Genomic DNA, 23,558 nt, shown 5'->3' on the forward strand with positions numbered 1-23,558 from the left:
CTCAGGCTAAAGTCGAAACAACAGCACTGCACCAGCTACTAAGGAGGAGAAAAATGACTGCTGTAGCTGAACCCAGGACAGTGTACTCTATCAAATATAATTCCCTCACATATAGCACATGATGGCGCATCTTTGGTCTGCATTTATCGATCACTTCGCCCTGCTCTGGCAGAGGCATGGTGCCAGGGGCTCCTCCACTTTTCCAGCACCAGCTTTGTGAGCCAAGCACAGTGGCAGGTTGGTGGTTGTGTCTGGGCAGGGAGTATGAGGTATTTCAGAGAGCACCAGAGAAATCCTTTTTCCCCTGCAGCAAAGAGAGGGAGGCGCTGGGGGCCTGTCCCTGCCAGGGAAGAGGAGCTGATCCTGGCCCACACAGCCAGGAGAACCTCAACTCCAGGATGGGGAACAGGCTGGATGGCTCCATGCCCTGCCTGGAGCTGAGGAGGGGAAGGAAACACAGAAGCTCCCCAATAAGCCCTCCCCAGCCCTGGTGACCCCGTGATTCCCCTGTGCTGAATGAGGGGGACATGGACATCAGGCTGAGGGGTGTTGGAGGGGGGTTCAGCTGCCCCCAGGCAAAGACCAATGTCAGTCCGGTGGGGTGAAATGAGGCGAGCTGGCTTCACCAGGCAGCTGCCAGCTGGGCTGGAGGATCCTAGTCATCCTCCTCCCCACCACTGTAGAGGTCTGCCAGCTTCTTGAAGCGGCTACCCCAGTTGTTAAGGTAGTCGTAGTCCTGGTCGTAGTCAGAGGAGGAGGAGTTGAGGGAGCTGAGTGAGGTGGCCTCCAAGCCACTGCCCTTATAGTCAAACACCAGCAGGGAGTCGTAGTGGGGGGGCCATGGGGTCTGCGTCAGCCACCTTCAGGTTCTGTGAGGGGCAGAGAGGTCAGTGCCCGTGTCCCCTGGGCTGGGGACACCACAGGCTGGGGGGTGCTCTGACGGTGCCAGCATGGAGCAAGGGTTTTACCACCCCAGTCCTGCCCAGAGCACCACGTGGGGCCAGGGCTCACTTCATCAATGAATTTTCTGATCTCATCAGGGTTGGCAGGCCGGGGCCGGTACTGGTACTGGGGGGCAGCCATCAGCAGGGGGATCATATCGTTGTGGATCACCTCAGGGCAGGCATCCAGGCCCCGGTGCAGCTGACTCAGGTCATAGTCCTGTGTGGGGATGGAGCAGGGGGGACATGAGGAGACAACACTCAAGGGATGGCCATGGACACCACCATGGGAAGGACCAAAGGTGCCACAGGGACCCAGCAGGCAGGGTCCGGCCCGGCACAGTCATCCCACCTGGTCCTCCTCACCACCACCCTCCTCATCATAGTGGAAGACATTGTCCCACTTGTCATCCTTGGGCGGGAGCAGTGGCTCCTTCACCACCTTCCTCCGCCTGGTGAAGAGCGGCAGCAGCAGGACTGTGAGCAGAGGGCACCAGCATCAGGGTGGCAGGGTGAGGGTGGCCCCATCCCTATCCCCATCCTGTCCCCATCCCACGGTATTCACTAAGCAGCACCAGGATTCCCCCCAGGATGGTGGGGATGCCCAGCCCACTGGTGATGAATGCTCACCATTTGCAGTTTTTGGCCAGCCCTTCGCAGTCACACACCTGAGCTTTGACTGGCATCACCTGCAACTTGCATTGGCTGGCTGTCAGCTTTAGGAAGATGCTGTATTCCCCTGGCTCCAGCTCCCTCACCAGCTTCAGCACCAGCAGGTTGGGCAGCAGAAAGAGCAGCTGGGCTCAGAATCTGGCTTCTCAGTTTGGGGACACCATTGGCACCGGTGCAGTTCCCCAGCCTGGTGCCCACCACGGGGCCAACACCAGCTGCACTTGGAGGATCATGGAGAGCCAGAGGGGCCTGGGATCAGCCCACGCTCGGCATCTCCTCACCGCTCCATGCCAAGGATGGGTGGCCAGGCCAGGCCAGGCCAGGCCAGGCCAGGCCAGACCAGGCAGCACCTACCTTGTCCAACCACCCCAACGGTCCAGTTGGTGCCAGAGCTGTGCTCCAGCACTGCCTAGAAGGGGTAGGTGTTGGGGGGCAGGTCCTTGTCGATGATAGTCAGCATCTGCTCCTCAGGCTGCCAGTTGCAGACATCAAAGATCCGGGGCCCCGGCATGGGCCTGTTGTCGTTCGTGTCCTGGAGGAGGAAGAGCAGCATCCCCATGCTGGTGGCATCCGGCGGCCCTGCGGGGCTGAGGGTTAGCATGGCACCTGGTAGGGGGTCCCGGCCCAGCCCAGCCCCTGCCCCAGGAACCCCAGTGAGACAGGGGCAGGTGGCATTGGCCCCTTCCCAAAGGGCAAGGCAGGGTGCTCCTCACCACTGTCCACAGTGCTGTTGATGGTGTAACACCGACTCCTGGTCCAGAGGCTGGGCTGTGGTGACAATGCTGTTCTCAGGGTTGATGGCAAGCCACTCTGCAGGATCACTGCCCATGCGGTACCTGGGGCAAGAAGGGGACAATGGGGGGGGATGCTCTGTGGGAGGGAAGGGGCACATGGCACAGCAGGCACAGTGCAGCCTCTTGGGCACCACAGCACAGCCCCCTGCCACCAACCCCCCAACACTCACGTGTTTTTCTGCCTCTGATCCCTGTCTGGGTCCCAGGCCATGTAGGAGGTGACCTGGTGCCCCAGCAGCAGGTCCTCCATCACCTCCACCCTCTTGACTGGGGGCACAAAGACAGGGGCTTCGTTCATGTCTCTGACCATCACCAGGATCCTGGCCGTGGAGAGCAGCAGGGTCACAGTGAAGGTGATGGTGTTCTCCACCGTCACCACAAGGTTGTACCAGTTCTCGGTCTCATAATCCAGGCCCTAGGGTGGCAGGAGAGAGGAGCTGGGCAGCACTGGCAGGGAGGCAGCCAGCAGCACAACCCACCTTGGCGGTTTTCAGGATGCCATCGTTGTTTTTGGGGTTGGTGGTGATGCTGAAGTCACCATCCTGGTCCCTGCTCTTGATTTTGTAGACAGCTTGCCAGGCCAGGGAGCCCTGCATGTCCCCATCTGTCACGTGCAGCTGGGTCACCACCACCCCCACCTCATTCTCATTCACCGTCCCCTTGTACTGCAAAAGAGAGAATGGGGATGGTCACCCTCATGGTCCTGGGCACCCTGGGGTGGAGGGACTTGTACCACAATGGTCCAGGGAGGGCAGCAGCTCATGGGAGCTGGCTCAGGTACCATGGTGGGGTCAAAGACAGGAGCATTGTCATTGGCATCAGTGACTTCCACGATGGTGGTGGCAGTGTTGGTCAGGCCATTGCCCTCCTGGTCTGCAGCCTGGATGATCAGCGTGTAGTTGGGAGTGGTCTGCAAGCCAAAATCACCATGGTTAGGGCAGGGATGGGGTCTGGCATGTCCCCCTCCTCCAGGGGCATTGCCTGCCTGCTCTTCCACCCTTCTCCAGCCACCATGTTCACCACCAACACAGACACTTGCTGATGTCCCCGCTGCCCACCCAAAGGGCTGGCAGTCCACCCACTCCTGGGGCTCAGCAGAGACAGGGACCCCTGCAACATCCCTACTGCAGATCCCCGATGGGCTTTTGGGGCTGCAGACACCCCCAGAGCAGGGGATGGTGACCCAGGGATGGCAAGTCCCCAAAACAGCCAGACCCTGGAGCTCCGGCATCCCTAGCTCCCTGCAGCGAGTCCCACCACCAAGCTGCTGCACTGTCCCCCAGGATGCAGCAAGGGTTCCCACCTCCCAGTCCAGCCTCATGCCGATGACGCTGATGATGCCCTTCTCAAGGTCGATGGTGAATATCTGCTGCACACTCTTAGGCTCCTCACCGAGGATGGAGTAGCCGGTGATGACATTGTTCATGTTGATTGCATCATCTGCATCCATGGCGTTCACAGTCATCACGGGTGTGCCTGGACATGGGGACAAGCAGGGGAGATTTTACTCATGGTACAAAACCCACTGGACACTGTGGCACAGTTCCAACTCAGGGCTCTGCGTGGTCCCAGCCACGGGGCCACCAGCTCGCCAGCCCCCACGCACCCAGCTTTGCATTCTCCTTGATGTAGCCAATGAAGACTTGTTTGGTGAAGACAGGCTGGTTGTCATTCTGGTCTGTCACAGTGATGATCTCCATGGGGTCCTCCACAGGCTGCCCGTTGGCCGACATGGCGTGGGAGAAGAGCTGCGAGGGCACCATCAGCCGCATGCAGCCACAGGGACCGTCCCATCCTCTCCCCATCCCAGCCCCCCACTCACAATATATTTGCCAATCTCCTCCCTGTCCAGTGGCTTCATCACCTCCAGCCACCCCATCTCCTGCTCGATGGTGAAGACCCCCACGGGGGGGGGGTGTGTCTGCCCCCTGCCCCGTGATGCTGTAGAAAACCTCGGTCTCCTTGTCCTTGTTAGATTTGAGCTGGCAGCAAGGTGGAGGGGGTGGGTTAGAGGGGTCCCAGCACCCCGGGCACCCCCCTGCCCTGTGCTCCATCCTTGTGGGGCCTCGTACCTGCACCAGCTTCTTGGGGAAGGGCTCCCACTCATTCTCAGGGCAGTTGATGGGGAGGATGACCCAGTCCCTCTTCTGCCAACAGAGGTCGTGGCCAGGCTTGGGGAAGGTCAGCACATCGGGTGCAGTGTCCTGCAGGGAGAGTGTCTCTGCTCAGTGCCAGCACCTTGTCAAGCCCCTGCACGCTCTGCTCTGGGGAGAGGGGCTGTGGTGACCCTGGGGAGAGGGGCTGCGCTTTACCTCTTGCTGCTCCTGGTTGTGGTAGCGATGGTGATGGTGCCACCACCTGCACAGGGTCACCCTGGCCAAGCGCTTCTTGCCTGCAGCATCCCAGGTGTGGACGGAGAAGCTGATCTCCTGCTGCTGGAGCTGCAGGGGCCAGGTTGCAGAGACGACACCATCCCCACTCACCTTGAAGCGCATGTTGTCCAAGAGGTACGGGGCATGCCACTGCTCGCCACAGTTCCCAAAGCTCACTGTGGACATGGAGAGTGGGTGGGCACAGGGCTCCTGGTGTAGCTCCCAGGAAGCTGGCAAGGGCAGGGCAGGCAGCAGAGCTGGAGGGCACAGGACAGCATGACACTGGCACACACAGCACAGCCATGGCGCAGAGACCCAGGGGGACCATGGGGTAGCAGGCAGGGCAGGGATGCACCGTGCCACACATCCTGCCAGCATCCTGTCCTGGGCATGGTGTGTGGCACAGCACACAGGGCATCCCTGCCATGGTGTTGGTGCAGGACTGGGTACGGCACAATTGGCTGTACCACGGGATTGCTGCCAGCCCATGACAACAGGGTGGATGGCACTCAGCACAGCATGTCCCTATCTATAGCACCATGTACAGCACATCCCCGCACACAGCACCGTGCACATCACATCCCCACACATACCACATCTGTGGCATGTCACCATGCACAGTGCATCCCTGTGGCACAATATGTCCCCATGTGTGGCATGTCACCCATGCTGTGCCTGGAGTTGCTGCTCCGGCTGCTTTTCAAATAAAACCAGGGTCAGCACTCGCTCACCCGCACTGACACCCAGCACCCTAGCACCCAGCATCCCAGCAGCAGGGCCCTGGGGGCTGCCATGGCTGATCCGCAGGGTACTGCAGATTGGTGGGTTACAGTGCCCTGGTCCCTTGGGACCCATGGGCATCCCTGAGCCCCCACATGGCCAGGGACCACAGCCACATGTCTGCAGCAAGCTGCAACCCACTGCAGGAGGGGGACATTAATCTGTGTGGCAGGAAGGTGCCAGCCCCAGTGCACCCATGGTGCAGGGCAGCAGCTGGGGCACCCAACCTGCCCAGGCACCCTTCAGTGCCTCTGACACCTCTGCTGGGGGGGTCCCCAAGGACAGCAGCACCCACAACAGACTGGGGCAGACACCGTCCTGGCGTCACCAGCTTGGCACCCTGCTGGGGTGTGGTATGAGCCGGGACCAGCACATGGGGGACCGTGGCCAGCCCAGGGGGAGGCTCTGAGCACACCATGGCCATCAGCAGGCATCACATGAGCTGGGGCCATGCTGCCAGGAGCTCCCAAACAAACACCCTTTGTCTGGGAGAGGGTTTGTTTGAGCCAGCAGCACCCAGGCTGGAGCCCCTGCCAGCGCAGCCACCATCAGCCCCAGCATGACCCACACCACGCAGAACGGGTGCCAGGGTGGGACACAGCACAGCACACCCAAACACCAGCACAAGACCACTGCTGGGGCCAGTCCTGCCGCCTGAGGGGTTATGTCAGCCTGCATGGAGCCAGGAATTCGGAGGCAGCAGTGGGATAGAGGCAGGTGGGGAGTGATCACCGAATCCTGGGCTGGTGGCTGCCCCCCTGGCCAACATGGTGCCCCCAACCCAGCCCAGAAGGACCCACCAGCATGATGCCAGCCCAGCTTGGCCCCATGGCAGAACCCCTGGCAAAGGCTGTGGGACTGGTGGGGCCAGCTGGGCAGGAACATGCTGGGGCAGGCCGGGTGCTGACACAGCACAGGCTGGCAGCGGGGGGAGGCACCCCAGCACCCATGGGTGCAGGCACAGTGCTTGGCACCTGGGAGCTGGCACCATGCCAGATGGGTGCAGCAAATGGACAGTGCTCAGCCCCCAGCCCCACACTGGGTGCAATGAGTTCTCAGTGCTCAGCCCCACACCAGGTGGGTGCAATGAGTGCTTGGTGCTCAGCGCCCGCTCCCCCCTTCCCACCTGGACACGTACAACCTCTTTTTCCAGCTCCTCAGTTGAAAACGTATCCCCAGCCCTCCCCTCCCCGGGGCCGGGAGCCAGGAGGCCCCTCTCCTCTCTGGGAATGGTGGGGAGAGAGGTAAGGAGCTGGAGAGGTCCTTCAGGGGGATCCCCCTTTCTAAGCCCCACCCACCGGCGAGACAGACAAGCCCCCTGCATGACCAGGCTGCTGACCAGGGCAGGGGGATGAGACCCCACACCGGGATGGGGAACAGGGCAGCCCCCCAACCCACAGTGTGTCACCAGGGCTGGGCACAGCCTGGCTCATGGCTTGGTGTGGTTTGCACAAGCGCTGCTGGGGTAAAGGTGATGGCACCCACTGATGTCACCAGAGTTTCACCATGACTTCAGACTCTTGAGGTTCCCCCACCCAGGGTGTTAGGGTCCGACTGGAGAAAACCCCAGTATCGGACCCTGTTTCAGTTCATGATCCCAAGAGTGAAATTAAGACGCAAACGAGGTCAAGTACTGCAATTGATTAGTTGGTTTATTGACAAAAGACAATTATTAAAAAAACAGGGAAATTATTGTAATAAAGGGGATAGCAATAGGACAGATTGGAAAAAAGGTAGAAAACAAAGCAAGGGCATGGGCTGGTTCATAACCAAATGTCGTGGTTTAAGCCCAGACAGTAACTCAGAACCATGCAGCCGCTTGCTCACTCCCCCCTTCTTCCTCCCCCCGCTCCCAGAGGGATGGGGAGGAGAATCAAAAGAATGTAACTCCCACAGGTTGAGATAAGAGCAGTCCAGTAACTAAGGTATAATACAAAACCACTACTGCTACCACCAATACTAATAATAATGATAAGGGAAATAACAAGGGGAGAGGATGCAATTGCTCACCACCTGCTGACCGACACCCAGCCCGACCCGAGCAGTGATCTGGCCTTCCGGGTAACTCCCCCCTGGTTTCTATACTGGGCATGACGTGCTGTGGAATGGAATACCCCTTTGGCTAGTTTGGGTCAGGTGTCCTGTCTCTGCTTCCTCCCGGCTTCCCCTCCTCCCTGGCAGAGCATGAGACTGAGAAAGTCCTTGGTCAGAGTAAACCTTACTTAGCAACAACTAAAAACATCAGTGTTATCAGCGTTGTTCCCAGGCTGAAAGTCAAAAACACAGCACTGCACCAGCTACTAAGAAGGAGAAAAAATGACTGCTGTAGCTGAACCCAGGACACCGAATAATGCAATTTAAGTTATAAATAGGTTCTCAAGCACTGCTGACCAATTCATTAGGGTTCCAGGTAGCCGGTCTGTAATACTGTATAATTTGTTACAATGCTTTTATCAAAGCCTCCCATGGGACTGAGCCACCCGGGGGCCCACCAATTTGTTTAAAAATATTCACTAGATTTCCTGGAATTACAATATTTGCATTATAATCACGCATGCGCTTCCTTGCTGGGTGGTGGTCGAGGGGTCTCTGCTGGTCGTCGATAGTCTTCCTCACTGTGTCCACTGATTAACCTCTGTGCTTGTGCAAAAGGCTCTTGTGAATCACTTAACAACTATGTCCACGGTTTAGGTCAGTTTGTTCTGATTTGTTCATTACCTTGAAGAACCAGCCCCATCTTGCTCTCAACAGAGTGGTCCCAATTTACAGCTTACAATTAACAGAGTGGTTTTAATTTACAACTTAGCATTTCAGCTTACAATTCCCCCCTTTGAGGCTTACAGGATACACATATATCCTATAACCTCATCTCATATTATTTTCCCATATTTAATTCTGAAACACCACTGTGAACAGCAACATTGAATCGTGCCTGCTAGGGCACAAACACAATTATTATTATAATTATTACAAATTCTTTAACCATGTCCAATTTGGTAGCCAAGAGGTAAGTTTGTACCATAAGTCTTCAAAACCTGTGAGGTATCATCTCTAGTGACTTGGTGCAAGATTTGTCTGTTCCCAAATTTCAGCCAAATCTGTAGATATTTTGCTGCTCTGATCCATATATGTGCAGCAGCTTGTATTTATAATTGTACAGATGCCTCCTTGGGAAGCTAATAGCAAGTCAAGGGCCATACAGTTTTGTAGCGTCACCTAGGAGAGGCTGGATACCTCAATCTGTAATGCCTGTATAGCATCTATAATTTCACTTTCAATGTTTTTAATTACTGCAGATATATTTACAATATTTTTTTCTAATTCACTCACTCCCAACCAAGGGAGAAACCATCTAACAAAATTGTAAAATCCTGTGAAATCTTGTGGGACAATTGGCAATAGCATTATGAATTGAGTTCTCTATGAGGTCGTACAAAACGTACAAAGTAAGTGAAAACTGTGGCACCAGATCAGGTCCCACAAAACAAGTAATTCACCTTAATTATTTTCAGTGAGCTATCAAATATATATCTATCCTCCACCCCTCTGCTCACAATCAAGGGGTGGAGCTAGTTAGTGGTGGGGGCACTGGGGCCTTCCACATTTTTCCTTTTCTTTAGGGCCCATGGGGTTTATTTCAGGCCACTCTAACACCAGCTTTTCCAATTTATCAGTGGGTAATCCATCCATCAAATCTTTAGGAACGCCCTTTCGCCACCCCAATGTCCGCAACCCTTGCCTTTTATTAGGAATATTTCTACCCTCTGGGCAAGTAGGGGGTGTCCGGTGTTTCCCATTAGTCGGGCAAGGAAGGGTTTTTACCTCTGTTCGCCTCAGTCCCTTAGTATCAATTTTACTAGAAATATTGACGGGACCGTACTTTCTCCCATAATTAATCAACTCCTGGGCAACTTCCCCCCACATCCATACTTTCTTTTCTGTCTTTCGATGAGGTGATAGCAGTCCTTCCAGGGCAGCAACAGTCCTTTCACTTTGGGACGTTACTTCTATCTTTCCCTGCAATTGGATCCCCACGGCTTTCAGAGAGTCTGGAAGACCCCAAATGAGGGGAGTCACACGTTCGGGATCGACTGGTATCATCATCGGGGACTCCTGTTTAAGTCTAAATTCCCAATTGTACATCATTTGCAGACATGCCGCTTTCTGTATATTATTTTCTACCAACTGGTCGACTGTCCCTGTGATGGAGAGGGGATCTCCCCTTTCCAAAGGGTTAAGTCCTCCAGCCCAATAAGTTGCTCTTTGAGTTAAGGACCAGGGTGCGCGGTGGTCACCGGTGGTTAAAAATATTCCCGGCCCCCAATATCCCCCAGCTTCCTTCTCACTTAGTAAAATTTGATCTCCCCCAGACAGCGATACTCTCCAAACATATTTGGTTTCTGATTCTTTTGGAGTACGACCGAATTCCTTTTTAAGTTTAGCTAATCCCGTAGCAGTATACGGAACCTCTTTGGTGGTAATTTATGGGAATTTGTCCTCTCCGTCTTTGTAAGTATATTCAATTTTTCTCAAGGGTCAGAGAGAAGCGGCAAGAACATTTAATTTTTCTAACCTTAGTCTCCCCTCTTCCAGGTCACTGTGGGGGTATTCGATTGTTTTCTCGGACAGCGGAGAGGCGCTTTTCTCTGCCAGGAGTTGCTCTTTCAGGGCTAATTGCAAGTAGTTAGCCTGATTTTTCTCTTAGTCTAACTGCTCTTTTAAGTTAACTACCTGGTCTTGCAGGGCTCGGACCAGGTCTTGTAAAGTTTGCATGAACTGAGATTCAGCTGTTTGTTGTTGTTCTCTAGCCTCTACTGCAGCAGCCAAGCTGGCACCCAGTACAGCACAGACAATCGATTTACCCTTTCCGGGCCAGAGTTTTGCGTCCTTTTGCAGGGCGCTTACTCGGTCTGTCACACTTTGCAAATTATGCCAATTTTTCTTGGCCCATTCTACCCCTGGCAGAGAGGGGCTAGCCTTATGTTTCTCTAAAAGACCATACAACACATCTCTGCCCTGAGGGGCAGCTTCACTGCTATTCATTTCTGAATGGGACAGTCGTCTCAGGGAGGCAGCACGTTTGTTTCAACAAAATCTACCCCTTACGTCCCTGGGAGGTATGCACGTAATACCTTACACTTTACGTGACATTACGGTACTTTTCACTGCAAGGGATCCTGCCCGTGACGCCAATTTAATGTCAGGGTCCGACTGGAGAAAATCCCGTCACCACCGTGGATCCCGGGGATCTGTCGTCAGAGGTGGTGGGAGTCCTTCAGGCTTCGTAGTCGGTATCGGAGCAGAGTGTCCATCAAGAGTCCGTAGTAGTCGTCAGAGGTGGGTGTTGTGAGAAATGCGCTCACCTTTAGAAAAATTTAACTGGGGACAAAGTCGGTGGAGCAAAGGTTTATTTACAGCACTGGGTGCATGCCTTCATATCCCGCATGCACACTTGTGAGTACAAAGTTTCTTATAGTCAAGCCTTTTACATATTCATAGGCCTTTTAGGAAGACGAATCCCACCTCCCAACGCCTGATGCAATCTTCATTCTTTCTTCCAGGAGGGTCTTTTAAGAGCTAGTTGATAAAGGCTAGTAGTCTTTTTGATATGAACCTTTGATCTACTTAACCCCGTGCATGTGCCTAAAGCCCTTATCTTATACCTTGTTCTGTTACTTCCAGATTAGATGTTGGTTCAATCAAGCATGACTGCCATGTCATATGTCCGGACTGTCCTATGTCCGGCTGCAAAAGTCCCTTATTCCTGTTTGTTTCACAGTTTCAGGAATTTACATTCTTCCCATCCGCCTACACGATTGTGTTCAAGCAGGATACAATGCAAAACCAAAGATAAAACAAGCTTTTGCTGAAGCAAACTATTTATATTATTAATCACAAACCACCCTTTTTCTCTTTTATCCATTAGTTTGCTGAAGTATTATATGTATTATATTTTTTTTTGAATCTTTTGAAGTCTCTCGAGCTTGTTTAGTATTAGGCTAGCTTCTTCCAGTTTGTTGTTGTCTCGTTTTCGTAAAATCATTATCTTTTGTGCTCCAGATGCCATGGCCATTTTTGAATTCATGGGCATAGCTGTTAACTGCATTCCTTCCACAACACTAGAGATTAATCTTATAAAACAGGGTATTGAACATGGCAAAAACAATAGCCCAGCAAGAGCACATAACATAAAGAATCCTAACTTCTTCCACCAGGCAACTCCAAGCATACCATCCCACCAACTAGCATCTATCATTGATTTCCACTTTTGAACTGGCACCTGGGCTATTTTGCGAATGTTAGTAGCTATGTTTAATACCGCTTCTCCATTATCGTCTATCTTAAGGCAGCAGTCGGAGATGTTAAATTTTCCACACACCCCTCCCTCTTCAGCAAGGAGATAATCCAAGGCTAACCTATTTTGGTAAACAGCTGCTCTAATCTGAGTCTGCTGATGGGCCAATAGTTCCAAACCAGCTGCTGTCTGATTGGTAATTAATTCGACCACAGCCTGTAGCCTTATAATACCATTAAGCATATAGATAGGGGTGTGATAGCCCCAGCTTCCATCTTGTGCCCAAGTGGCCGGTCCATAAGTTTCAATGATTCGTTGGGGGGGCCACTCATCTTCTCCCCACCTTTGGAATCCACCCACTAAAGAGTGCTTTTCCTGTCTCAGGCTCTCATATAAAGGGACACCCAGCCCATCTCCATCCTCTGGAGGTAAAAGAAAGAATTCTGGCTGGATCAACCCCAAAGCACAGCTTCCCTCCCAATCGGCTGGCAGTTAAGGATATGCCCATCTGCCACATATCCAAAACAACCCATCTGGTGCTTTCCAGAACCCTTCTCTGATACTCCCTATATGTTTCCAAAATTTGGATATAGCCTTTATTCCAGAGAAGGGATTAATATTTTTTTTAGTACACTTATATAACTGTATATTTGGGTTTTTAAATCACAACTCATTCCATCTTTATTAGACTCATTATATTTGGCCCAATATGACCTCGGGGGTCTTGGTATCCACTTTTGAAAAGTTGAGTTAGTGCTCAAGATCCTCTTACAAGGAGTATCACCCATTGGGCTCTGAAATCTCGGTCTTTCACCTTAGGCTTTCCATACCAATAAAAATAGAGTTTAGAACCCATCCCCCCGGTCATCTTACTCCACTGGCAGTAAATGTGTGATTCCACCTGATCACATCAAATGCACTTAGACTTATACCCCTCCAGGGCCATTCTTCCATCATTAAAGGCCCTCCACAAATCCAGCAATTTGCTACATTCAATTCCTTAGCTATTTTGGTTGCTAAATTAACAAACAGATTTTGGCCTACCGAGGGAAATCCTAGTTCTTCACTCATTCTTTTTCTTACATCTGTATATATGTTATTGTGGGTATCCTGTTCTCTTTGTCGTCCTTGCTCTATCAAGTGCCTGGTTATATTTTTGACGATTTCTTCTTTGACCATGTCTTGAACTCCACCTCCATCTGATATGTCCCAGTGTCCCGCCTTAGTAAAGCATAACCATTGCTCTCCTCTGGGGCAACTCAACCCCAGTCTAATTCCTCCTTTTCCCAAATTTTCTCCAACCCAGTATTCCTGGCCTCCATATTGACATACCCCTAGGTTCTTTTGATCATAACAGACTTTGTTTATGTGGGTGTGCGCTGTGAAGGTATAGAGTTGTTGGAGGCCATACCAGATTGTCTGATAGCACTTTTGGCAAGTATCAGGGGTCACAGGGACGACCAATACTGCAGCTAGTATCATTGAGACAAGCTGAGGTCCAGTATAGCATATACTCCCACCTCTCATGCCTATTGGGTTGCCGCCAACAGCAGAGAAATGCATCTTCTTGGTGGCGAGTAAAGAGGCTAATCTGGTCTTGCCCTCTCTTGTCTTGCTAATATAACTTCGCTGCAGGGATTAGGGGAGCGTCCTGTTCAATTTGGCAAAATCCCACCTTGTCTATCAATTTGTTACAATCAGAACTCCTTTTACACCAGTTACAGAAGTAGTTCAGTGAATCCTTTGTGGATACTTGTAGAGCCCTTTTACAGGTCCCTCAGCGTGTCACCACACTTACGTGACAGGGACCACAATGAGTACATAAAAATGGACGGTGTGTTACGACAGGTATCTGTGGAATTTTTTCCTAGCATTTCCTGTCCCATATGCTATTAGACCCGTAGTTCCCTGTCTTTTCCACAGCGTACCCCTATTAGTCTAACTTGTCTCTCACACTTCTCCCAACTGGACCAAAGTCTGTCCCAAGGGCAATGAATGTCATCCCCTTCCCATATCCACAGGGTTTTACCACACTCTTTATCTTTCCGAGCATTGTGGGCATTGTAGCATTCTACCATGAATAATGGATTACAGTCATTATTATGGTGTAGTGGACACCAGTAGTTCTGAACAATGTGTGGTGGATACCAGTAGTTTCAAACTCCCGACTCCAAATCGGGCTGATTCTCTTCCGATGATTCTGGCTCCTTTCCTGTCAAAACAAGTATACAAGGCTTCTTTTTGATAGTTAATTTTAAGGGATCTTTATGTGGATATACATCCCACCCATCCAGAGGATCAACAGGGCCTTTTACTTGAGCAGCATGGGTCCACCCCCTTTCCTTCGTCCGTATTGCTGTTTCTGTTGTCAACAATACCTGATACGGCCCTTCCCAATTAGGTTTTAGAGTATCTTCTTTCCAACTTCTTATTAATACCCAGTCCCCAGGTTGTATCTTATGTATACAGAAATCTAAAGGTGGTGTTTGGGGAAGGCGGCCCTGTTCCTGTAGGTGACTCAGAGTTCTGGCCACCGTTTGAGTGTATTTTTGCACATATGGATCACCAGCCTCTGGAATAGGGACATTTTCTCCATTTCCTAAATAAGGTAACCCAAACATCATTTCATACGGGGAAACTCCCAAATCTTTTTGGGGTGCTGTTCAAATTCTCAACAAAGCCAGAGGCAAGCACTTAGTCCAGGGTAATTTGGTTTCGATCATTAATTTCAACAATGTTTGGTTTAGAGTTTGGTTCGTCCTCTCAACTCTCCCTGAGCTTTGTGGATGCCAGGGAGTATGTAAATCCCATTCTATACCCAGGGCACAAGTTACACCTTGTATTATTTTAGAGGTAAAATGGGTACCTCGGTCCAAATCAATCCTCTCACTGATTCCATATCTGGGAACTATTTGTTCCAGCAGCACCTTAGCCACATTGTTCACGGTGGCCTGAGTAGATGGAAATGCTTCTACCCAATGGGTTAGGTGATCTACTATTACCAGGAGGTATCTCCACCTCTGGACTGGTGGGAGTTCTGTGAAATCCACCTGTATATGTTGGAAGGGTCTTAATGTTAGGGGCCTTCCCCTGCAAGCCCGCTGTCTCATTACTTTTCTATTCACCTTTTGACAGATTAGACACCGGTCCACTAATTGCTTTGCCAATGTGTATACTCCAATACACCCATAGTGTCTTAAAAATTGATCACACAATGCCTGAGTTCCCCAATGAGTTTCTTGATGCAGCCATGATAGCACTTCCCTCGTTATAGCTTTGTTTAACATTTGTCTTCCATCCGGGAGTACCCACCTATCCTCAGAAGTCTTAATACCCCCTATTCTTAACATCTCATCCTCTTCCTTAGGTGTGAATATTGGGGTTTTCTCTGGGAGTTTTACTCCGGTTGGAACCAGAGCGAGCACTCTAATAGGTTCCTCTATTGCTGCCTTTTTGGCCTGTTCATCTGCCAAGTCATTCCCTCTCGCTTCAAATGATGGTCCTTTCTGATGTCCATTAATATGCATGACTGCAATCTCTTCTGGTAGCTCTAAAGCATCTAACACTTCTATAATTAGTTGTCCATGTATTAATCCTTTACCTTGGGAAGTAATTAGACCCCTTTCTTTCCAAATTTTTCCGAAGGTATGTACCACTCCATATGCATATTTGGAATCAGTATATATTGTCCCTGCCTTCCCCTGGATAAGCTCCAAGGCTCTTTTTAGAGCATACAATTCTCATATTTGGGCAGACCAATCCCCTGGTAGATGTCCTTGTTCTATCACTGTGGTTTCTTGCCCATCAGTTATAGCATATCCACTAAACCTTTTCCCATTCACACACCTGGAAGACCCATCCACAAACAGGGATTTCCCATAAGGGAGAGGACTATCCAATAAATCCTCTCGAGTCTTGGTCTGATAGTCTATTAAATCCAGGCAATTATGTTCTGGCTCCTCTTCTACCTCTTTTCCATACAAAAACTGAGAGGGATTTAGATTCTTATCTACTACCAGCACCAAGTCATCTTTTTCCATTAAAATGGTCTCATATTTTAAGATTCGAGAGTCGGTTAACCATCGACCTGACTTCTGGCTCAGAATTGTTCTGACGGTATGGGGGGTAGATACAATGAGAGCTCCTCCAAAGGTCAGTTTCCGACTTTCCTCTACTAATATTGCTGTGGCTGCTACAGCCTGCACACAAGTAGGCCACTCTCGCGAGACTGGATCCATTAGTTTCGACAAGTAAGCTACTGGCTTTTTCTGACCCCCCCGTTCCTGGGCCAATACCCCATACGCAATTCCCCCTTCCACATTCACAAAGAGATGAAATGGTTTTTCCAAGGAGGGGAGTGCTAAAACCAGAGCCGTTATTAATTTCTGTTTCAAATTTTCAAATTGCTCCTTCTCATTTTCTTGCCACCAAATAGGCTCTTCCCCAACCAATTTTTCATACAGGAATTTGACCAATTAGGCATATTTATCAATCCATAATCAACAATATCCTAGCAACCCCAATAACTGCCTCACTTCCCTTTTAGTTTTTGGCAGTGTTAAAGATGTAATTCCAGCGATCCGTTTGGGATTGATTCTTCACTTTCCCTCACTAATTAAATGACCCAGGTATTTCACTTCCTTTTGTACAAATTGTAACTTGGTTTTTGATACTCTCAGTCCTTGGTTCCCCAAAAAGTTCAGCAGTTGTATAGATGTTTCTCTGACATTAGCTTCCTTCTTACCTGAGACTAATAAATCATCTACATACTGGAGGATTTTTATCCCTGGTGGAACTATAAAATGCTCTAGTACCCCTTCTAAAGCCTGTCCAAATAAATTGGGAGATTCTGTAAACCCCTGGGGAAGAGAGGTCCATTGAAGTTGCTGCTTCCTTCCAGTATCTGGATCTTCCCATTCAAAAGCAAATAAATCCCTACTGTCCTCGGCTAAGGGGCAAGCCCAGAAGGCATCTTTTAGATCTATCACACTGAACCACCTATGTTCATGTGGAATTTTATTTAATAAGGTATATGGGTGGTGTACTTGTACCATTTTGTTTATCTCCCGCAAATCTTGAACCAGTTGGTACGTCCCGTCTGACTTTTTGACCAGCAAGATGGGAGTATTATACGGAGACATGCAGGGTTCTAATAACCCATCCTTTAGTAATGCCTCAATTACAGGTCTCAGTCCTTTTCTTCCTTCCGTTGATATAGGATATTGTTTCACTTTTACAGGTCAGCTATTCTCTCTAACTTTAATTTCAATTGGTGCCATTTGTAGTCCTCCTCGGTTCCCCTCTCTGACCCATACCTGTGGTTGAATTTTTGCCTTATCTTCCTCAGTTAACTCAAAGTAACACTACCTTACCCTTCTCCGGAACCACTCCAATGTTTAATTTGGCTTGTAAGTCTCTACCAAGTAAATTAAGTCCTGTCTGTGGGACTAGTAAAATGTCTGCTTCTGTATCTTTCCCATTGCCCCAAATTTTTACCTTTTCTATCACTGGGACTTTAAATCCTTCTCCTTTTGCCCCTACCACCATGGTAGTCTTTTGTCCCTTCTTACATCCTGATGGTAGGGCTGTAATACATGTTCTTTCAGCCCCTGAATCTACTAAAAAGATAAATTCTTCCCCCTGGGGTCCTAATTGCAGCTTTATCAAGGGCTCTTCATGATTCCCAGACCCCAGGAGGTAGAGCCCCTGACACCCCTATTCCTCACAATATTCCTCTTGTTGGCTGACTGTAAACACCTGCAAATCTCTTTCTCGCTGTGGGCATTCCCTTTTGAAGTGACCCTCTTGCCCACAGTAGTAACGTTTGCCACGGTTATTCTTTCTTCCATTCCCGGTTTCCAATTGGTCTGACCAACCCTTCCTCTACCTCTTCCGGCTCCAACTTTACTTTCCCTTCCTTTCTTCAATTCATATCTCACCCCTCGGGGTGTTCCAGATGCACACTTAGTCATTTGATGTACTGTGGCTACCATAAGCTTAGCTTTGGCCTTCTGCCTTTCTTCATCCCTCCTCACATATACCTTCTGAGCCTCCCTTAACAACTCATCCAATCCTCGGTCATGCCAATCCTCCAATTTTTCCAATTTCCTTTTAATATCTGGCCATGCATGAGTAACAAAGTTAACTTTTAACAATTCCTGGCCTGCTTCACCTTCAGGATCTATTCCCGAGTACTGTTGCATATTTTGGCGGAGTCGTTGTAACCACTCCGTTGGGGACTCCTCTTTCCCCTGTTTGTTGTCAAAGACTTTGCCCAAATTCAGCCCCCTTGGGGCAGCTTCTTTAATTCCTTTTATGATCAACGTCCGATAATCAGACATGTTTCTTCTCCCTTCCGCATCATTTTGGTTCCAATTTGGTCTTACAGAGGGGAGTTTCTGTTCTCCTCCTATCCCAGCCTGCTGATTTTCTCCTTCCCAAATCCTCATCCCAGCAGTTCGAATCATCTGTCGTTCTTCAGAAGTAAATAAACTTCCCATTATGGATTGCATCTCATCCCATGTATAAATGTTGGGCCCTAAAAACTGATCCAGCTGCTCGGATAGACACAAAGGGTCCTCTAACAACTTCTTCATTTCCTTCTTAAATCCCCTTACTTCTGTACTAGTGAGGGGTACGTTTACAAATCCCACCCCATTTGGTGCACCCGGCATCGGGACTTCTCATAATGGGTGCAGACTAACCAGTCCTGAAGTCTCCCCCCTGTCCTGCATTTCTCTTTCAATAGGATAATTGACCAAGTCCCAAGTTAATCTCTCGGGTTTGGTCCTTCTTCGCCTCTGGCCCCCTTGTTTTGGAAGGCCAGTGGGCCTCTCCCTTTCCTCCTCTCTTCCTAATCCTGGAGATTTGACAGGATTGTAAGGGGGAGGTATGTAATCGAGAGGGTCCCATTCTTGTTCTTTTTCTTTTTCCTCAGTTTGTTGTTCCCCTACCTTAAACACCATAATGCCTCCCCTCCAACAGGCCGCATAGTCACTTTCTTCCTGACTAAATGGCTCCTTAGCATTAACATATAAATTCAAGGCTTGACACATCCACCCCTCAAAGGACCCATACTTTGGCCAATATAACGAATCCGGTCTGATGGGTCCCTTAATCCATTCAAACATGCAATAATGTATGATCCTTGCTTTATCCTTTCCCCTGGTGCAGGACATATCCTCCTGCCCCCATTCAGATAACATCCTCCCTAACGGACTATCTGGAGGTATGTCTGGGAGACATTTCCCCTGTCCCCCTTTCTTCCTGGGACCTCCTTTACTGGTCCCATTTCCCATATTCCCCGGGGATTCCGATTAACCGTTTCCTTACACTTTATCCCTTCACAGGCCGACCTCCTCGTGGAGGGACGGAACCACGGTTAGAAGGACTCCACACTCGCTTCGCAGAGGATTCTGCGTCTCAGGCACACACTCTCAATCCTCGTAATCCCAGCCGCCCAGATAGTATTTAACAGTCACTTTTGTTACCCGGGTTCTGTGCACAGATATTATCGGCTGCCGCGGAAATACTGCCCCGCTTTGGTCCACAAGTCCCCTGCCGGGGTCGTAGGGTCGTCACCGTCGATCCTCCAGCGGCAAGGAGGGAAAACAAAAGGACCGCTGAAATCAGCGGGGCGCGCCTTCCTTCAGTGATCGTCTCCCCACCGCCGAGGCGAGGTTTCGAATCTCCCGGACGAGCCCCCAAATTGTGAGAAATGCACTCACAATGCAGAAAAATTTAACTGGGGACAAAGTCGGTGGAGCAAAGGTTTATTTACAGCACTGGGTGCATGCCTTCATATCCCGCATGCACACTTGTGAGTACAAAGTTTCTTATAGTCAAGCCTTTTACATATTCATAGGCCTTTTAGGAAGACGAATCCCACCTCCCAACGCCTGATGCAATCTTCATTCTTTCTTCCAGGAGGGTCTTTTAAGAGCTAGTTGATAAAGGCTAGTAGTCTTCTTTGATACGAACCTTTGATCTACTTAACCCCGTGCATGTGCCTAAAGCCCTTATCTTATACCTTGTTCTGTTACTTCCAGATTAGATGTTGGTTCAATCAAGCATGACTGCCATATGTCCTATGTCCGGCTGCAAAAGTCCCTTATTCCTGTTTGTTTCACAGTTTCAGGAATTTACATTCTTCCCATCCGCCTACACGATTGTGTTCAAGCAGGATACAATGCAAAACCAAAGATAAAGCAAGCTTTTGCTGAAGCAAACTATATATATTGTTAATCACAGTGTCCTCGTGGAGGTGTCCTTCTGGAGTTGTCCCCTTGAAGGTACCCCTAGAGGTGTCCTGATGGAGTTGCCCTCGTGGTGATGTCTCATGGAGGGTGTCCCTCAGGGTCTGTAGTAGTCATCAGTGGAGAGTGTCCTCACGGAGGCGTCGTTCTGGAGTCATCCTCATGGCAAAGGCTCCCTGGCGATGTGCCTCTTGGTGATTATCTTTTCCCCCTTTTATAATGAGTTGGGGGGAGTACCTCTGTTCTTCATGTCACCTACTACATGTTCCTGGTGGACCAGTTTCCCTGGTCTTGCAGCCACCTCTTCAACTGCAGGTGTCTGCAGCAATTCTTGGGATAATGGGCAATTCCTCACACCAATCCTGGAGGTCTTAGCTCTTTCCCACTCATCCCTCAGGCAATGGACAGTGGAAGAGTCTTATCTCAACTCCTCCCACCCATCTCTGAGACAAAAGATAGGTGGAATCCCATCTCAGCTTCTCATGCCAATCTTTGAGACAATGGACAGTGGAGTCTGATTTCAGATCAGTCTCTCACACAGGGCTGATGGGAGAACATCCCAGCCCCAGCCATGTCCTATGTGGCCACCCTAGAGTCCCCACCCACCCACAGAGTGCAGCCATAAGGTCCCCATCAGCCCCCGCACAGATGTTTGCTTGTTTGCTTCCCCAGCCCAGGCCTGTCCAGACCTGTTGGAGTGAAAACACTGAAACACCAAGCTCAACTCATCAAGCTAATTACAGGCTGGTTCATCAGCTGCCCTCACAGCAGACAGGCTCTGGTGTGCTGTGTGGCATGGGGAGTGGCCTTGCCAAGTGCCCACCATGCTCAGCTACCCTCATGGCTGGGCATCACCGGGCTGGACTGTGTCCCATTTGGGCAGACATCCCCTTCCCTCCTCCCATACTCTGTCTCCAGCCAGGACCTGGAACTGGAAGTTCTGGGATAGGGGATTTCCAGCAGGTCCTGGCCTCTGGAGACCAGCCCTGCACAGTGGAGAGATGCCAGACACCGAGGCCATGTGGCTACTGGTCACCCTGGCATCGGGCACAGGCTGCTGCAGCTGGGCAGCTTCTTTAATGATCAACCACAAAGCTAACAAACGGGCAATTCCTGCAGTGTGGAGCAGGGTCCGGCTCCTGGCTCCAGACCTGCAGCCAGGCAAAGCCCTTCTGGAGCCAGGGGTTCGTTTGGAAGCCCCTGGTGCGGGGCTGGATGCTCTGCACCCCTTAGCCCCTGTACCCTCCCCAGTTAACTCCATCAGACCATGGTGCCAGCACCACCAGCAGCCATTAATCAGCACAGATGGTGATGGCCCAAACACTGCTCTGGGAGCTTGTACCTCCCGTCCACTGTGCAGCCCCCCAGCACCCGTGGATCAGGGGGTGGGGATATGCAGGGGCACCCCAAAGTGCCAACGGGTCCCCAACACCCGCTTCCCTGGGCACACATTTCCCTGGTGCCTCCCTGCACCCCGAGTGCCAGCAGCACCCGGCTGCCCCAGCCAAGGCTTGGTAGGTTCACCCCCATGAACCCCACAGCTGGGCAAGGCATAGGGCAGGACAGGCGCTGTCACCCTGGCTGCCAGCACTGACAGCTCTGCACCACCTGAGCCAGTGCCACCCGTGCCAGCGCACCCTGGGGAGAGGCACCTGCTGCCCCACCATGACAGCAGCCTGGTGCAGTGGGAGCACCAGCACCTGCACTGCCACAGGCCCTCGCATGGCCACACAGCTGTGTGCAGACACACAGCCACAGCTCTGTCCCCAATGCCATCTGTAGGGGTGTGCAGTGAGCCTGTCCTCACAGCCGTGGCACCATCCCCGTGGCACCATCCCCATGGCCACCCACAGAGCCAGGCAGTGACTGTCCCCATTACCAGACCGGCACCCCACGGGCACAGAGCCACGGCTTCATCCCCCATTGCCAACTCCCATACCATACACCCAGCCTATCCCCGCGGCCTCGGCTCCATCCCCACAGTCACCCCTGTGCCACACACCCAGCCCATCCCCGCAGCTCCTGCCTTACCTCGCCCTAGCGCCCATCCTGCCGCCACACTATCCCGCGGCACGGCGAGGGCAAAGGCGTCCACGGTGAAGCCAGGCTGACAGGACGGTGCCCGCTCGCACAGCCAGTGGTCAACCTGCCCGGAGAGAGCCCTCAGTCCTGGGCAGGGTCCCATCCCTCACCTAGAGGAGGAGGCAGAGAGGGACCGAGCAACCCCTCCACCGCCCCATAGCTGGCAAGGCGGTGCCGAGGCGGTGCCGAGGCGGTGCCGGGGCAGTGCCGCCGCGGAGCCGCAGGTGCCGGCCTCACGGTGCCGGCCTCACAGTGCCGGCCTTTCCCCCCCGCCGGGGAATCGCCCCTCCCCGTCCCGTCCCGACGGGAGGCGGTGCCACTGTGCCCGCCCTCAGCACCCCGGTACCCTGGTACCCCCACCCCAGCCTCGCAGCCTTCAGGAGCTCCGTGGGTGCCCATCCAGGGTCATGGGAGTCTGCGGCAGGTCAGTGGATGGCAGGATGCCCCCCGGCTGCCCCCGGCTGCCCCCCGGGGCTCTGTCAGCGACGGGACCCCCACCAGCCCCTGCCCATGTACAGCAGCAAAGCCCTTGGCCCCATCGATCAGTGGATTTATTGCCCATAGCCATGTGGCCAGCAAAGCTGGGCAGCGAGGCCAAGAGAATGACATGGAGCTGTTGGAGGAGCCCAGAGGAGACCATGAAGATGCTCTAAAGGCTGGAGCACCTCTGCTATTGAGACAGGCTGAGAGAGCTGGGCTTGTTCAGCCTGGAGAAGAGAAGTCTCCAGGGAGACCTTAGAACAGCTTCCAGTGCCTAAAGGGGCCAACAAGAAAGCTGGAGAGGGGCTTTTGACAAGGGCCTGTAGGGACAGGACAAGGCGGAATGGCTTTAAACTGACAGAGGGGGGATCGAGATGATATCTTAGGAAGAAGTTCTTCCCTGTGAGGGTGGTGAGAGCCTGGCACAGGTTGCCCAGAGAAGCTGTGGCTGCCCCATCCCTGGCAGTGTTCAAGGCCAGATTGGATGGGGCTTGGAGCAACCTGCTCTAGTGGAAGGTGCCCCTGCCTGTGGCAGGGGGTTGGAACTGGATGAGCTTTAAGGTCCCTTCCAACCTGAACCAGTCTGTGACTCTGTTATTTGGCACTATGGATGCCCTGCTGCCAGTGCCACTGCTGCTGTCACAGGCATGGGGTGCCCTGCCTGCATCCACCTGCATGAACACTGTACCCCGTGGGGACAAGGACACCCTGGGGGAGCCCCTGCTGTGGGGGGGACCATGGGTACAGCCCCCCCACCATGGGTGACACTGTAGCTGTGCCTGCAGGTGCTGTGCCTGCAGGTACTGTGCCAGGGCCAGGAGCAGCCAGACACTGCTGTGGACAAGGGGACGGGGCTGGGGGGCTGCAGTGGGGCTGGGTCAGCAGCT

At 51.7% G+C, this 23,558-nt stretch overlaps 1 protein-coding gene across 1 annotated transcript; it reads right to left on the reverse strand.

Annotated features, from left to right (window-relative positions):
* Nucleotides 1–579: 579 nt before the first annotated feature.
* LOC115619277 (cadherin-1-like) lies at nt 580–22,590 on the reverse strand. The gene is given in 19 exon segments (XM_030511320.1): nt 580–829; nt 831–869; nt 1,012–1,161; nt 1,294–1,418; nt 1,507–1,719; nt 1,968–2,192; nt 2,327–2,354; nt 2,356–2,449; nt 2,578–2,822; nt 2,887–3,072; nt 3,189–3,317; nt 3,711–3,883; nt 4,014–4,155; nt 4,230–4,319; nt 4,321–4,389; nt 4,480–4,611; nt 4,720–4,955; nt 22,141–22,255; nt 22,429–22,590. Coding segments are annotated over 19 exon segments (2,727 nt in total). The 3' UTR covers nt 580–655.
* Nucleotides 22,591–23,558: the final 968 nt, after the last annotated feature.

This window comes from Strigops habroptila, chromosome W (genome assembly GCF_004027225.2).
Source record: "Strigops habroptila isolate Jane chromosome W, bStrHab1.2.pri, whole genome shotgun sequence".
In the NCBI taxonomy this organism is placed as follows: Eukaryota; Metazoa; Chordata; class Aves; order Psittaciformes; family Psittacidae; genus Strigops; species Strigops habroptila.